A 16,581-nucleotide genomic window follows, 5' to 3' on the forward strand; every position below is an offset into this window, starting at 1 on the left:
CGCGGAGGGTGCCGAGTGGGGACAGTCGCGGCAGGGTCGCGTCCAGGGGCTCCCATCACGTGGTGAAGGCGGCGCTGCCTCCCTTCCCGCTGTGGGCAGCCCCGCGGTGAGAGTGCAGCCCCCGCGGGGTGAGGCCTCTCCTGGGGCGACGGGGGCGCTGGAGCCTGGCCCTTCCCTGCGCAGCCCTGGGGCAGCCTGAAGTGAAGCCGGGGAGCAGACGCAGGAGGCCTGCGGGCAGGACAAGTCCCTCGTGTGGTCCAGGTCGGGACCAGGGGCGCGGTCGGTCTGCATCACAGGCGGTAAAGCAGCAGCTGCAGGAGGCACCAGTCCAACATCAGGAGCTGCAGGGGCGGGAGGCGATGCAGGCCGTGCAGCCCCCTTCGGAGGCCAAGATGCCCTTGGAGACCCCTCAGCTGGCAGCGGGGGACGACCTCCCCACCCCAGAGACCTGGCGCCAGCGCTTCCGGGGCCTTCGCTACCTGGAAGGCGCGGGGCCGTGGGAGGTGTGCAGCCGCCTGTGGGAGCTGTGCCAGCGCTGGCTGGAGCCCCAGCGCCGCAGCAAGGAGCAGATCCTGGAGCTGGTGGTGCTGGAGCAGTTCCTGGCCATCCTGCCCCAGGAGATGCAGAGCTGGGAGTGGAGGTGCGGCGTGGAGACCTGTGCGGATGCCGTGGCCCTGGCCGAGGGGTTCCAGCTGGGGCAGGACGAGGACGAAAATCTCCAGGTGAGGGTGTTCCCATCTCCATGCGCTTGCACAGTGTTCCCTCCCAGCCCCGTCTCTCCCAGATCCTGGCCCTGCAATGACATATTTATCTCATTCGTAGATCACAACGAGTGTGAAGATCAGGGCGGTATCCTCATACAAGGTGCAGCCCACTGGGGCACGGCGGGACCCTGGTGATTCCTGGCTGGAGCCGCCAAAGGCCCATCATGGGAACAGGCCCCTGGAGGAGGCAGGACAGGGGGAAACCCCAGAGCATGGGGACAAGCCACCTCTCGTCTCCAGAGAGGAGCCCTTACCCCACCAGGAGTCAGGTGAGTTACAGGATGGAGGCTTCCGCGTGGATCTGGGTGCCTGAGTGGCTGTTTTGCATGCAGGGGAAGAGGGTCAAATGTCTGCTCCTGCCCATGACAGAGCTACAATATCCATAACCACAGGGCTGGGATGGGACAGAGCTCTAATCCCTGTGAGTGAACAGCTCCCAGGCTGAGGACCCTGATTTGTCTCACTGCACGTATGCAGTACCCAGCACAGACAGGCTTTATCTTGCTTGGGCTTTGTTGTGCTGCCATGGTAAAAATCAGTGATGTACTTCATATTCCAATAGTCAATGTTCACTGGCCCCTTTCTCATGCCCCCATGAGCCCTTTGTGCTCAATAAGGGGCTGGTGCAGGTGATCTGGGGAAATAAGACTCCCTAGTGGCCTCTGGCTGGTTCAGGTACAGTTAACCCAGGGCTCTCTCCTGCTGCAGATTCCCCTGAAACCGAGGAGACCTGGGAGTTGTCAGATGAAAGCTCCTCGGGCTGGTGCCCCAGACGAGGCCCTTCCTCAGGTGCAGGTAAGGAGCAGTGGTTCTCCCCTTTCCAGCAGCAGGAGGCACTATCCCTCAGTGGAGAAATCTCTGCCAGAACACTTTGATGGAGTCAGTGCTCCAACAGATCAGTGTTTTTTGTTCTCCCAGTAGCCGTGGAAACATTTCACGTGCCCTCTAGAAGACTGACCTTGTATTCTCCCCCCTCCCCACTCCCCTTAACGTGGATACTGATACAACCCCAACATCCCTCAAGCTTCTTTCCCAGGGAGTGATGTCTCTGTAGGCTCTGGCGGGGTGCTGTGATCACCACCCCATGCTAGGACAGTTACTGGGGCTCATCTCCAGCCTCATGCCTCTGGAGGTCTGTTAGAAAGAGCTGTGGGATTTTGAGTCTTCCTTCTTCCCCCCTCTTCCACACGTTGAAGTCTCTATTTGCTTCAGTCCCAGGCCGGTACTGGAGACTAGCAGGGCATTCCTCGTGCCAGCAGCACCAAGGCTAACCTTTGTATTTTCTTCCCCACCCCAAAGGTGCTGGGACCCTGAGCAGAGTTGAGCAGCAGCAGCTTCCTGAGGAGGGACCTGTAAACCTGGAACTGCAGAGGACTTCCCCAGGAAGACTGGGGGAGAGGAGCTCCCTGACACCTGAGCCAGGCCAAGTGCAGAAGGGGCAGAGCAGGTCCCCAAAGCAGGAGGAGAGCTTGGAGGTGAGCAGGGCACCAGGTTCAGTTGTAGTTGGGAGTACAGGAAGGCTAACTGCAACTTGGACCTGCTCGTGATGCATATGTGGATGCATGACAAGGAGGTGATCCTCCCCCTCTATGTGACGTTGTTCACGCCGCTGGTGGAGTACTGCGTCCAGTTCTGGGCACCGTACTTCAGGAGGGACGTGGACAGCATTTAGAGGGTCCAGAGGAGGGCCACTCACATGGTCAAGGGGTAGCAGGGCAGACCCTACAAGGAGACGCTATGGGACCTGAGCCTGTTCAGCCTCCACAAGAGAAGGTTGAGAGGGGATGTGGTGGCTGGCTATAAACTTACCAGGGGGGACCAGCGGGGAACGGGAGAGTCCCTGTTCCCCTGAGCACTACCAGGAGTAACTAGGAATAACGGCCACAAGCTAACTGAGAGTAGGTTCAGGCTAGACATCAGGGAGCACTACACAGCCAGGGCGGCTAGGATCTGGAACCAACTTCCAAGGGAAATGGTGCTGGCTCCTACCCTGGGGGTCTTCAAAAGGAGGCTGGATAGACACCTTGCCGGGGTCATTTGCCCCCAGCATTCTTTCCTGCCCACGGCAGGGGGTTGGACTTGATGATCTGCTCAGCTCCTTTCTGACCCTACCAACTATGAAACTGAAACTACAGATGGGGTAGAGGGCAGGAGGAGTCAGGGCTTCTGTAAAGAATCTGGGGAACAGAGAGACCTGAAGAGCATCAAGCCTGTGGTGATGGAGCCTGCAAGCACACCAAGCGGGCATTAGCATGAGCTCCCTCCCAAGTGCAGAAAGCCAGGGGTGCTGGCATGGGAAGGCCTGGTCACAGTGCATGGAGCCGGGGCTTGCTGCCTCTAAAAATGCTGCCCAGGCTACCTCAATGGACTGAGCAAATAGAATACGGTGAGCTGGGCTAAAGCTGACACATGAACTCCTGTATCCAGAGCTGCATCCATATCACGTCAGCTGAAGACTGGGGAATTTTGAATCCTTACCTGTCATGGCTAAGATTGCAATTAGTTTTGTAGTACAGAGTGATTCCAGACAGGGCTGTGGGGGCTGGAAGAAGAGACACTGATGCTATAACACTTGTGACTGCAGCTCCAGGAGGTGTTTGAGGACATGGCTGTGTATTTCACACGGAAGGAGTGGGAGCTCCTAGAAGATGAAGACAAGGTGCTTTACCGGGATGAGATGCTGAAGAATTACCAAGCCCTCGTTTCCCTGGGTAAAGCTCTGGTTCTTGCTTCTCCCTGAAGCTATGTGAACTCTGGAGTTTTGTAGTCATTTCCCTGTTTCCACAGTCTTATCCTTGTGAACTTTTGGCTGGTGGTTTAAATCGGGGCAGCAGTGTCCCGCAGGGGTCAGTGCTTGGTCCAGTACTCTTCAACATCTTTATTGGATATGGGGGTGAAGAGCTCGCTGGCCAAGGTCACGGACAACACCAAGTTATGGGGGAACATGGCCACACTTGAAAATAGGCTACAGATACAGGCGGACCTAGACAGGCTAGCCAGTTGGGTGGACCGGAATCTGATGAAGTTCAACGTCGAGAAATGTAAAGTGCTGCACCTCGGGACGAGCAACCCCCAACACACCTACAGGCTTGGTGGCACCAGACTAGCACCATGAATGAAAGGGACCTGGGGGTAACAATAGATCACAGTATGAATATGAGTTGGTAGTGCAGTGCTGTAGCTAGTAGGGGAAATAATACTGTGGCATGCATCAACTGATGCATCTCCAGCAAAACCAAACCGGTGATTCTTCTGCTTGACTCGGCACTGGTGAGACCACAGCTGGAGTACTACGTCCAGTTCTGGGCACCGCACTTTAACAAGGATGTGGAGAAGCCTGAGAGAGTCCAAAGAAGAGCCACCCGTATGGTCAGAGTCTTAAAAGGCAAGCCATAGGAGGAAAGGCTGAGGGATCTGGGACTCTTCAGCCTGAAGAAAAGAAAGCTGAGAGGGGACCTGGTAGCAGCTTATTGCTACATTAGGGGAGTACATCAAGGGCTCGGTGAGCAACTGTTCACCAGGGCACCCGAGGAGAAAACCAGAATTAATGGTCACAAACTCCTGGAAGATCGATTCAGGCTCAACATTAAAAAAAACTTCTTCACAGTCAGGGTGTCCAGACTGTAGAATAAGCTCCCTCCAGAGGTGGTGCAGGCACCTACCCTGGAAATCTTCAGGAGGAGACTGGGCAGTCACTTTGTTGGGGTCACCTGACCACCAGTTATCTTTCCTGCTTGGTGCGGGGGGCTGGACCCAATGATCTTCCGAGGTCCCTTCCAGCCTTGCAATCTATGAATCTATAAAAATCCACTTCCTCCCCACTGCTCTCTTCACTAGTGTATCCTCTCCCCACACATTTAATAATTCTAGCGTGCTCAGTTCTGTGATATCTAAATCCCCCTTCTCTTCTTATGACCCAGCAGAAGTTTAATAGAAAGTCTTATCAGCCTCTGCTGCTACAATAGGTGGATGATGCATTTCCTCAACTCCTCCTCTAGTGACATATGTATACATAATATAACTGAAGTACTTCTACTAAAGGGTCAATGGAAGTTTCTGTCCACATTCCTTCCTAATACCTTCATCTCCATAGATCAGAGACTCTGGCTTTGCTGTATTTACGTTAAGACCTGTGCTCTCAAACTGACTGCCATTCTCAAAAGTTTTCTTGTGACCTTCCTAAAATCCCTCTGCTGATCAGATGCCCATCACTGTGATAAAAAGAAGTGGGCTAGCTGCAGGACCTAGTAAAAACCAGTTTTAATTTCTAAAGGACCTCTAATACAGGGGTTGTTCTGGCTTGCACACAGGGTTGAGGTACTTAGTTTTTACTAGGTCAGTTTGCTTTTCTGATGCTTTCTTTTCCCTCCCTTTCCCCCAGAGGATTTTTTAGGGAAGTGCTCAAATGTTTTCTCCAGCTCAACAAAGAACATATAGGCCTAAGTTAGTCCGCCCTACAGACCACTACCCCATGTTTCTTGTCCACGTGAGCACCAATGACATGGTGAGAAACAGCCCTGGGAGAATCATGGGTGACTACAAGACCATGGGGGCTGAAGCTCAAGGACCTAGGGGCACAAGTGGTTTTCTCCTCAACCCTCCCAGTCAGGGGCTGAGGCTGATGAAGGGAGGAACGCATCCAGGAGGTCAACCAAAGGCTTTGGAGATGGTGTCACTGTGTAGGCTTCGGATTCCTTGATCTTTGTAGACGGTTCAGCTGTGATCTACATGCAAGAGATGGTATTCACCTCATAGGCAGAGGGAGAAAGCTCTTCTCTGAGAATCGCTGACTTGCTGAGGAGGGTTTTAAACTAGGCAAGACTGGGGGAGAGGGTGGAGGTTCCACTGTTGTATATAAAGCCACTACTGTACATGAATCCTCCTTCCACAATGACCCAGGAGAGGGCATCCAAGTAGCGGACACCCAGATGAGCACCAACACCCTGAGACATTTGCACAGTGACAGGAAACTTGAGGCAACCAGAGGGGAACTCAGGTGCCTTTATGGGGATTCCAGAAGCATGGGCAATAAACAGGAGGAGCTGGCTCTCCTGCTAGGCGAAGATTTTGACCTCATCAGGTTCACAGAGACCTGGTGGGACAACACACATGCTTGGGCGGTGGATATTGATGGCTACAGGCTCTACAGGAAAGATTGCATTAGGAGAGAAGGAGGAGGGGTGGCCCTCTGTGTGAAGGAATGGTACCTCCCCCTGCAGGTCAGGTTTGATAGTGGGGAGAGGTCCCTCAAAACCCTTGGGTCAAGAAACGGAGGGGTTCAGGAGAGGGAGATCTCATGGTGGGAGTCTACTACAGGCCTCCCTCCCAAGAAGAGAATGATCAGGCATTCTCCAGGGAACTGACTGAGGCAGCCAGCACCAAAGACCTGATTGACATGGGTGATTTCAACTATCCTGACATCTGTTAACAAGTAACAAGGGGAGTAACAAGGAATAACGGCCATAAGTTGATGGAGAGTAGGTTCAGAATAGATATCAGGAGGCACTGCTTCAGTCAGGGTGGCTAGGATCTGAAACCAACTTCCAAGGGAGGTGGTGCTCGCTCCTACCCTGGGGGTCTTCAAAAGGAGGCTACATAGACACCTAGCCGGCGTCGTTTGACCCCAGCACTCTTTTCTGCCCGTAGCAGGGGGTCGGACTTGATGACCTGCTCAGGTCCCTTCCGACCCTACAAACTATGAAACTGTTGGGACCATTTGGCCAGGTCCAGCAGGTCAGCCAATTTCTTGGCAGCTGTTGATGACCTGTTCTTGTCACAAGTTGTCGAAGGACCAACTAGGGGGGAAGCCATTCTGGACTCAGTGTTTACCAAAGGGGAGGACATGGTAGGGGACCTGAGGATTGGTGGTACTCTGGCTGACAGCAACCACTCACTGAGTAGGTTCACCATCCACCGGAAGGGTAGGATTTCAATTAGCAGAACAGAGGTCCTAGATTTCAGAAGGGCAGACTTTAACAAACTCGGGAGTCCAGTTAGAAAGTTCCTCTGTGACCAGCACCTGGTGGATTTGGGAGTTAAGAAGCGATGGTGCCTCCTCAAGGGAGCAATCCTCTCCACTCAAAAAGCAGCTGTTCCCAAGAGATCAAAAAGCAGGAAAGGAACCAAGAGACCTGCTTGGCTCAACAGGGATATTGGAGAACTCTTGAAAAAGAAAAAAGCATACATATAAGCAATGGAAAAAAGGATCAGCAACCGGAGAAAAGTTCACTTGTATAACCAGGTTCTGCAGGTATGAGATACGGAAAGCCAAAGCAGACATGAAGATCAAGCTAGCTTCTGAAATTAAGGACAACAAAAAGTCCTACAGGTACATGGGGAGCAAGAGAAAATCAAGCTCCACTGTGGGACCCCTACTGAATATGGAGGGGCAGCTCAATAGATCCCAACAAAAAGGCTGAGCTCCTAAATGGTTACTTCGTGTCGGTATTCCAGAAAGCTAACAAGAGCTGTCCACCTGTCCAGAGGCCCAGGGAATATCTGGATGTCAACAGACAACATGAAATCAGCCCCGACCTGGTGATGGTTCCTCTTAGAACAATTGGGCATTTTCAAGTCTGGTGGACCAGATGACATACATCCAAGAGTCCTAAAAGAACTAGCTGAACTCCTAGCAGGGCCTTTGGCGAAGATATTTGAAAAGTTGTGGAACTTGGGAATGGTCCCAGATGACTGGAAGAGGATCAATGTAGTACCCATCTTTAAGAAAAAGGAGGAGGGATGTCTGACTTCGGTCAGTCTGACTTCAGTCCTAAGAAAAACTTTTGAAAAAATTGTTCAGGAGGCCATCAATCACAAACTTGTAACTGACAGGGTATCAAGAAACAACCAGCACAGCTTTGTGGAGGGTAGATCATGCCTAACAAACCTGGTGTCCTTTTACGATCAGACAGCTAACCAGCTGAACAAGGGATGTGATGTAGACATCATCTACTTAGACTTCAGTAAAGCCTTTGACTCTGTCTCCCATGAAATTCTCTCATTTAAACCGGAGGGTACTGGCCTGGACCAATCTACAGTGAGGTGGGTGGACAACTGGTTTAGAGGCCAGTCCCAGAGAGTTGTCATTGATGGGATGGCCTCATCCTGGAGGGCTGGCTCCAGTGATGTCCCACAGGGATCAGTGCTTGGACCTGTGCTTTTTAACATACTTATTAACAACTAGGATGAGAGAGTGGAATGCTCTATGATTAAATTTGCCAACCATACCAAGCTGTGGGGAATTGCAAGAATACCAGAGGATAGGGTAAGGATCCAGGATGACCTAGACGGGGCTAGGGGTGATCGGAATCAGATGAGGTTCAACAGGGAAAAGCGCCGGGCCCTTCATCTGGGTAGGAAGAACCTTCACCATAACTATAGGATAGGCATTGGTTGGCACAGCTTCCGAATGGGATCTGGGGGTCACAGTCGATCAGAAAATGAATATGAGCCAACATTGCAATGAGGTTGCCAGCAGGGGGAATAGGAAGCTGGTGTGCATCAGTTGATATGTTGCCAACAGATCCAGAGAGGTGCTTCTCCCTCTCTACTTGGCGCTGGTGAAGTTGCAGTTGGAGTACTATGCTCAGTTTTGGGCACCACACTTCAAGAAGGATGTGGATAAGCTTGAGAGAGTACAGAGAAGGGCTACCCGCATGAGCAGGGGCCTGGAGTATAGGCCCTATGAGGAGAACTAGGCTTGTTCAGCCTGAGTAAGAGCAGGCTGAGAGGTGACATGATACCCATCTATAAATATGTCAGGGGGGAACACGAAGATCTGGGGGAGGAACTCTTCAGGAAGGCACCTCTTGGAAGGATGAGGACCAGTGGGCACAAACTAATAGATTTAGACTGGGCATATGGAAGAACTTCTTCTATATAAGGGTAACAAGAACTTGAAAAACACTCCCAGTAGAGGTGGTCACCATCCATGGAGGTGTTCTGGAGGAGGCTGGATAAGCACCTCGTTGAGCTAGTTTGAGCTCATTAACCTCCTGCCTTTGGCAGGGGACCAGACTTGATGAGCTTCCAGGTCCCTTCCGGTTCTATGATTCTATCATTCTATTTCCGTATTATGGCTTTCACATGCTGTGAAATGTCTCCTTCTGCCTTCTTTTGTCCATATCCATGATCCCAGGAACTTTGTGTTAAATCCTGTAATATTTGCTAACCTATGCACTCATCATCCCTCCTCCTGGTTTGATCCTCCCAATGGATGGAACGATTGCTCAGTTGCAGCTATAGTTATTATGAAATCATTCTTTCCTGTCCCTGGAGATGATGAATTACTTTCTCTCCCCAAAAAAAGTCTCATTGTCATCCACCTGTCATGTATGCTTTTCACTGCCTTGTTTTAAACCTTTCCTAAGCTCATTTTCACTCTTATTCCAGGAATTACACCGATAAGATAAATGTTACCCATCCATAAATGTGTCCAATATCTCTTCTTTTTGGTACTCTGAAAACAGTAGAAGCTTTGTTTCTGCTCCCTAGTCCATCTTGGATCACTGCATCTCCACACCTGTCCCTGGTGACTCTTGTCAGTTTAGTGCTCTTTGGAATGGTTCGTGCTTTGTTTCCTACAACTATCCCTCTACCACAGGGGTGGGCAAAATGCGGCCCACCAGGGCATTCTATCTGGCCTGCGGAGCCCCTAAAATATTTAGAAATTTAATATTAATCTGCCCCTGGGTGCCTGCCATGTGGCCCTCGATGGCTTGCTAAACTCAGTAAGTGGCCCTCCACCCGAAATAATTGCCTGCCTCTGCCCTACCACCTGGGTGACAAGGACCATCATCTCTTGAAGGCTTCTCCCTGCAGTGCCTTCTCTTTCATCATAAATGCCTATTCTCCCTTATCCATCAAAGCCCTAGTAGAAACCATGAATTCATTGGATCCATTCCCCAAATCCAGGTTGATTATTCTGCATTTAGTATCTAGTCACAAACCTTCTTTAACTGCTGCCCCAAACAGGATATCGAGGTCCCACACCTGCTTTAATCTGCAGCATCCAGCAAGGGCAGGTGGAGCTCTGGGTTTGTGATGATGAGGACAGTGGGGAAATCTCAAGATCACAGGACCTGCTGCCAGGTGAGTTGTGGTTGTCCCCTCCACCTCACTCTGCTCTCAGTAAAGCTCCAGAATGCCAGGGGGACCTGGAAATGGCAGGTTTGTCCTGTGCTGCTGTTCCAGGGTACTGACCTCAAACACAGTGTATTATGCTGTAATGTGTCCAGGCAGGTGTTGTTCCCACTCTCTGCTGGGTTTTTGGTTGTAGTCATGTTGATCTAAGGACATAGGCAGGCAAGGTTCATTGAGAAGATATGGTATATTTTATTAGACCAACTGAGTAGTTCGAAAAAGCTCTTGGCAAGCTTTTGGGCACAATTACTCTTCTTCAGGAATAGGAAGTCTCTGCTGTTCTGAAACTCCAAGGAATGAGAGAAGCTAAAAGCGTGACAAGTTGTCAGTGAGCATGTAAATAGGTAGAGATTAGGAAAACAAAAAGTAAAGCAGGGAGGGGAGGGGGGAAAGCCAAAGGTGAGTCAGGGAGACTCTACAGTCCTGGTAATACAAGGTAGAAAACAGATGGTCTTTGAAAAAGGAAATGGCTGGAAATTAGGAAGACAAAGGGCAGAAAAGTAGGGAGGGGAGGGGAGAAAGTGGGGAGGGAAATGTAAGAGGTCATGTCTGGCAGGTACCCTGTGAATCAGATGTCTGGTAGGTTGTAATGTGTCAGATCCAAGGTCTATATTGAATCCATGGTTGGGATTCATAAGATTTCAGGTTGTTGGAGGGCGGGAAGTGAATCACCCATGGTTTGCATCAGAATTGTCCCCTTCCTGTTTCCTGTCTGGGGCCTTAAGTGTCACAGAGCCTGAGATTCAGCACAGAGTCCAGGTTCAGATTCATGCTAAGGCTTTAGACCCTTTGAAGACTCCTGGGACATGGAGGCCACCTGAGACCTGTCAGCAGAGGAAAGCTCTATGGGTGCATTCCCTGCACAAGATCTTTCCCTGGAGGCAGGCAGGAAGTACAGCCCTGCTTCTCTCAGAAGAGAGCCACAGGTCTAAGTCCTCCCCTCATGCTTAATCCATTAGACCATGAAGCTATTCAGGCACTGCCCTAACATGCATGTCCCACATGTGCTTGTCTTAGCAGGGCCTGAGGTGATGGCATGGACAGCTGGGCCAGAAACTCTGAGAGTCTGGTTCTGAACTCCACCGACTAGGGAACATTAATCCAGCACAGGGACCTGCCTCTCCCTCACCCCCAGCACTGGAGGAAGACCTTGTTTTCTTGAGGAAACACAAGTGCCAAGGTCCAGGCCTGCTCTGAGGCCCATCCTAGCAGAAGGAATAGCAGGATTTGCCCTCTGGCAGCAGGGCAGGGACTAATCTGGAGTTTCTGTTCCCCATGTAGGAGGTGTCTGGATGCTGAGCAGAGCTGAGGAGCAGCCTACTGCAGAAGGGTCTGCAGATCTGGAGCCAGCACAGGCTTCTCCAGGGAGTTTGGGTGAGATGGACTCCCTGAGACCTGAGAAGGAGCAATGGCACAAGAGTCAGGGGAGGCTCCAAAAGCAGAAGGAGAATGTAGCAATGAACCAGGTACCATCTCCTCTTGAGTGTGAGAGTGGAGAAGGGGCAGAACCCAGAAAGAGCTCTGGGTGCAGGGAGTGTTGGGTTGTAGCTGTGTGGAGCTGAGAGACCTAAGGAGCCACTGGAAAGAGACACTACATCCGAGCCAAGGCCATGGGAAGGGTCTCAGAGAGAAGCAGGAGCTCACTGCCCAGCACAGGCACAGAGCCCACCCCTACCCCAGGTCAGGAAAACCTTTTAAGTGCCCATCGGTCCTGGCTCTTCACAAGATAAACTACACTGGGGAGAAGCCCTATGTATACACCAAATGTAGGAAGAGCTTCACCTGTCTCTGTACCCACATTGCTCACCACCAGATGCATTCTGGAGAGCTACCCCAGCACTTCACCAAATGGGGGAAGAGCTTTGTGTGCCCCACAGACCTGGTCAAGCACCTACATGTGCAGAAGGGGAAGCGTCAGGCACAGCTGTGTCAAGTATGGTGAGACATTCACCCTTTTTTTTTCTCCCTGTCTCAGCACAGGCACATCCACCAGGGCAGGAAGACATGCTGCTGCACTGAGTGCAAGAAGAACTTCATCTGCTGGCAAGACCTATCCCAGCATCAGAGTGTGTGGCACCATTGCACCAAGCGTGGGAAGAGATTAAGGCAGCTCTCCAACCTGGCCAGGCACTGGTACATGCACACAAGGAAGAAGTCACATCAGTGCTCGGAGTGTGGGAAGAGCTTCATCCTGTCATCCAACCTGACTAAACACCGGCTCATCCACACAGGGGAGAAACCACATCAGTGCTTGGAGTGTGGGAAAAGCTTCAAGCAGTCTTCTGACTTGGCCCGGCACCAGATTATCCACACAGGAGAGAAACCATATCATTGCTTCGAATGTGGGAAAAGCTTCAACCGATCCTGTAACCTGACCCAGCACCAGCTGATCCACACAGGGAAGAAGCCATATCAGTGCTCAGAATGTGGGAAAAGCTTCAACCGATCCTGTAACCTGGCCCAACACCAGCTGATCCACACAGGGAAGAAGCCACATCAGTGCTCGGAATGTGGGAAAAGCTTCGACCGATCCTCCAGCCTGGCCCAGCACCAGCTGATCCACACAGGGGAGAAGTCACATCAGTGCTCGGAGTGTGGGGAGAGCTTCACCACATCCTTCTACCTGACCAAACACCAGTTCGTCCACACAGGGGAGAAAACACATTGGTGCTCAGAGTGTGGGAAAAGCTTCAAGCAATCCTCTGACCTGGCCCGGCACCAGATCATCCACACGGGGGAGAAGCCACATCAGTGCTCTGTGTGTGGGAAAAGCTTCAACCGATCCTGTAACCTGGCCCAGCATCAGATGATCCACACAGGGAAGAGGCCACATCAGTGCTCGGAATGTGAGAAAAGCTTCACCCGATCCTCCAGCCTGGCCCGGCACCATCTTATGCACATGGGGGAGAAATTACATCAGTGCTTGGAGTGTGGGAAGAGCTTCATCCTGTTGTCCAACCTGACCAAACACCGGCTCATCCACACTGGGGAGAGACCACACTGGTGCTCGGAGTGTGGGAAAAGCTTCAACCAGTCCTCTGACCTGGCCCGGCACCAGGTTATTCATACGGGGGAGAAAACATATCATTGCTTGGAGTGTGGGAAAAGCTTCAAACAGTCCTCTGACCTGGCCCGGCACCAGGTTATTCATACGGGGGAGAAAACATATCATTGCTTGGAGTGTGGGAAAAGCTTCAACCGATCCTGTAACCTGGCCCAGCACCAGCTGATCCATACAGGGGAGAAGCCGCATCAGTGCTCAGAATGTGGGAAAAGCTTCAACCGATCCTTCAGCCTGGCCCAGCACCAGCGTATCCACATGGGGGAAAAGTCATATCAGTGTTTGGAGTGTGGGAAGTGCTTCACCACATCCTCCTACCTGTCCAGACACCAGGTTATCCACATGGGGGAGAAACCACATCGGTGCTCGGAGTGTGGGAAAAGCTTCAAGCAGTACTCTGACCTGGCAGGGCACCAGGGTATCCACACAGGAGAGAAACCATATCATTGCTTGGAGTGTGGGAAAAGCTTCAACCGATCCTCTCACCTGGCCCGGCATCATCTTATCCACATGGGGGAGAAACCACATCGGTGCTCGGAGTGTGCGAAAAGCTTCAAGCAATTCTCCGACCTGGCCCAACACCAGACTATCCACTTGGGGGAGAAGCTACATCAGTGCTCAGAGTGTGGGAAGTGCTTCCTCCACTCCTCCAAACTGGCCCAGCATCAGTGCATTCATATCCAGGAGTGTCCATAATTCTGCCAGCAACACAGGAAGGGATTGAGGATGTATACCTGCTCAGCATCCACCAGTGTATATATCCAGGGAAGCAGTCTCATGCTCGTGCATTGCAGCAACAGTTCACTCTTCTTTCAGCCCTGCCAGGGCACTGTAGAACCCAAAAGGCACAGAGGTTGGCCTCCCAGGTTCGATGCAGGTGAAGGGTTAAGAGGCAACACCTCAGGCAGAGACCAGCCCAGATGCTGGGGGAACCTGAGAGATGATCTTTGCATCAGCCTTGAAGCCTGGGCCATCCCCATCGTTCTCTAAAAGCAGTCAGTGCTCCCATGGGGAGAAGAAATGCCTTCGCAATTGGTGTCCTCCCCAGGACAGCTGGCTCCAAATGACACTCGGGGACTTGTCTTTGGCCCAGCTCCGACTTCCCTCCTGGTCCCAAGATTCTTGTTTGTGAGGCTCTAGAGTTGCAAGGAGGACATTTATTCCTAGGGAATCGTTCCCTGCCTTCCACCGTAACCATGCCTTTCCTCCCCACTGCATCACCCCTTTCCCAGGCCTGCACATGCTGATGGGGGTCTTCAAGAAACTTCTACTGCCACCCCATGGAGAAGAGAGTGGGGTGTTACAAAAGTAGATGCATCAGCATATGTTGTCAGGGCCCTGAACAGGGTTGAATAGGAGCATAGGGAGGCCCCTAAGTCCACTAAGGCCCTCACTAGCCAAAATGGGTCATGCCCCATGTGGAGTACAGCCAGCCTCATTTGCTGCAAAGAGAAAGGCCAAATGTCTGCTTCTCTCCCAGAGCAGCTCCATCAAGTAAATGGGAACATGGGAGAGTCCAACTGAGACCCTGCTGATGAAGTTAGGCCTCCACTTACACCCATGGCCACAGCCATAGATTCATAGATGTTAGGGTCGGAAGGGACCTCAATAGATCATCGAGTCCGACCCCCTGCATAGGCAGGAACGAGTGCTGGGTCTAGATGACCCCTGCCCGATGCTTATCCAACCTCCTCTTGAAGACCCCCAGGGTAGGGGAGAGCACCACCTCCCTTGGGAGCCCGTTCCAGACCCTGGCCACTCGAACTGTGAAGAAGTTCTTCCTAATGTCCAGTCTAAATCTGCTCTCTGCTAGCTTGTGGCCATTATTTCTTGTAACCCCCGGGGGCGCCTTGATGAATAAAACCTCACCAATTCCCTTCTGTGCCCCCGTGATGAACTTATAGGCAGCCACAAGGTCACCTCTCAACCTTCTCTTGTGGAGGCTGAAGAGGTCCAGGTTCTCTAGTCTCTCCTCGTACGGCTTGGCCTGCAAGCCCTTAACCATACGAATACCATGTTAGGCTCCAGTTCCTATTCGATAGTGGCATTCCCACCAGGAGGGATAAAGCCAGTAGATCTTCTCTTTTGATTTCTCTCGTCTTGGTTCAGAGTCCAGAGACCTAAACTGTAGCTGAGCAGGGTGAAGTTGGAGGTGGTGATTTGGAGCCCAGCTGCACTTTCCACATCTGGCAGCCTGTGTCAGGTTTATTGCTATCTATTGCTAGCCCTCTTCCCACTCTACTAAGTAAAAATCTCCAGTTTTACTGGACTGTGGCAGCCTAGCGAGCCTTTGAATATCTGAAATGGGCCTTCACCCCTGCCGATTTGCTAGGTCATCCAGATTCAATCTCGTCTTTGTGGTAGAAAGGGATGCATCCGGCACTGTAATACGTGTGGTGCTCTTGCAATGGCAGGGCCCAGACCAGATCCTGCATCCTTGCCTCTTCTTTTGCTGCAAACCCACTTGAGCAGAAAAGAAATCTTGAGATCCTGACCAATGAACTCATGGGTGTTAGAGTGGCTTTTGGGAAGTCGTGGCAACGCTTTGAAGAGCCATGGCACAAAGTACAGGTGCTTACAGATCACAACCTGGTTGCCAACCTGCATCCCCAGAAACTGGCACAAGAAGCAAGGGAGAGTTCCCACTTATATATAGAAAATCGTAGTGCAGGGGTTTTCAAGCTTTTCGGGCTCGTGTACCCCCAACGGCTAGTCAACAAGCGGGAGTGGGGAACGGTGGCCGTTGCCAAGCCCAGAACTGCCAGTGGTGAAACCAGAAGTGCTGCCAGCGCACAGATGAATAGTCCCACTTCTCCACGCTGCTGCAGAGTACCCTCTGGGGGCTTCCCAAACACCCCCATTTCATCCTGTGCTGGATTCAACTTATTTTATGCTTGAGTACCACCTGGTTTAGGGGTGGTTTATCCATGCTAATTTTGTTTGGATCTTAATAATTACCGCTATTGGAATTGAAGGGGTTTTCCGATGGTTTTCCAAGACCAATCAGCTGCTGGCTATGCCATGTTTTTGCTGTTGTTGTTGTCCAATTTGTGAATGACTTAATAACATCCCAATCCCTGAACTGTCAGAGAGGAGAAGCACCTTTGCTTTGTGTGATGTTTACCAACACTTTTTCTCCAAGGAGTTGGGAAGGGGGGGTTGATTGGTTAAATTAATGCCAAGCACAGATCAGCTAAGAAATAAGATGATAGGATTACTGTATCTTTTAGTTTACCAACCCTCCCTCCAAATAAGACTCCCACCTTTATTGGGGAAAGTGGAATAAAGGGAAAAAAATCCCCCCCCCCCCCCGAAGCCCCAGCTGGAAGCTGAGTGGGCAGACAAGTGCGGGCTGAGCTCCGCTGCTGTAGCCTGCGCTTCAAGGCTGCGCCTGTCTTCCCTCGCAGGTGCCCAGCGAGGGGGGGGGGAGCGGGTGTGACATTCAAGGACCAATCGCCTCGTGTGGGTATGAGCGGACTCGCCCCGCCCGCCGGCGAGAGGAGCTCTGGGTGGTGAAACACCCGTGGACACGAGCTGATGAACAGAGCCATCCCCACGCGTGACCTGCGAGGGCCTGGCCCGCCCGGCTTCCTTCAGCGCCCACGAGACGGGCCC

General features: G+C 51.8%; 1 protein-coding gene across 3 annotated transcripts; it reads left to right on the forward strand.

The window, feature by feature from the left end:
• The first annotated feature begins 8 nt into the window (after positions 1 to 8).
• On the forward strand, positions 9 to 14,659 carry LOC102375908 (zinc finger protein 708-like). 3 transcript variants are annotated; one of them, XM_014526771.2, is made up of 8 exons: positions 9 to 722; positions 823 to 1,033; positions 1,473 to 1,559; positions 2,064 to 2,239; positions 3,349 to 3,475; positions 9,738 to 9,854; positions 11,187 to 11,371; positions 11,881 to 14,659. In XM_014526771.2, the coding sequence occupies exons 1-8, from the start codon at positions 360 to 362 to the stop codon at positions 13,660 to 13,662; spliced, it is 3,048 nt and encodes a 1,015-aa protein (XP_014382257.1). In that variant the 5' UTR covers positions 9 to 359; the 3' UTR covers positions 13,663 to 14,659. The 3 variants fall into 3 exon arrangements, with proteins under 3 accessions (XP_014382257.1, XP_025049842.1, XP_025049843.1); XM_025194057.1 differs by lacking the exon at positions 9,738 to 9,854; XM_025194058.1 differs by lacking the exons at positions 9 to 722; positions 823 to 1,033; positions 1,473 to 1,559; positions 3,349 to 3,475 and having other exon boundaries at positions 2,216 to 2,239.
• Positions 14,660 to 16,581: the final 1,922 nt, after the last annotated feature.

Source organism: Alligator sinensis, unplaced genomic scaffold (assembly GCF_000455745.1).
Source record: "Alligator sinensis unplaced genomic scaffold, ASM45574v1 scaffold1740_1, whole genome shotgun sequence".
Taxonomy (NCBI): Eukaryota; Metazoa; Chordata; order Crocodylia; family Alligatoridae; genus Alligator; species Alligator sinensis.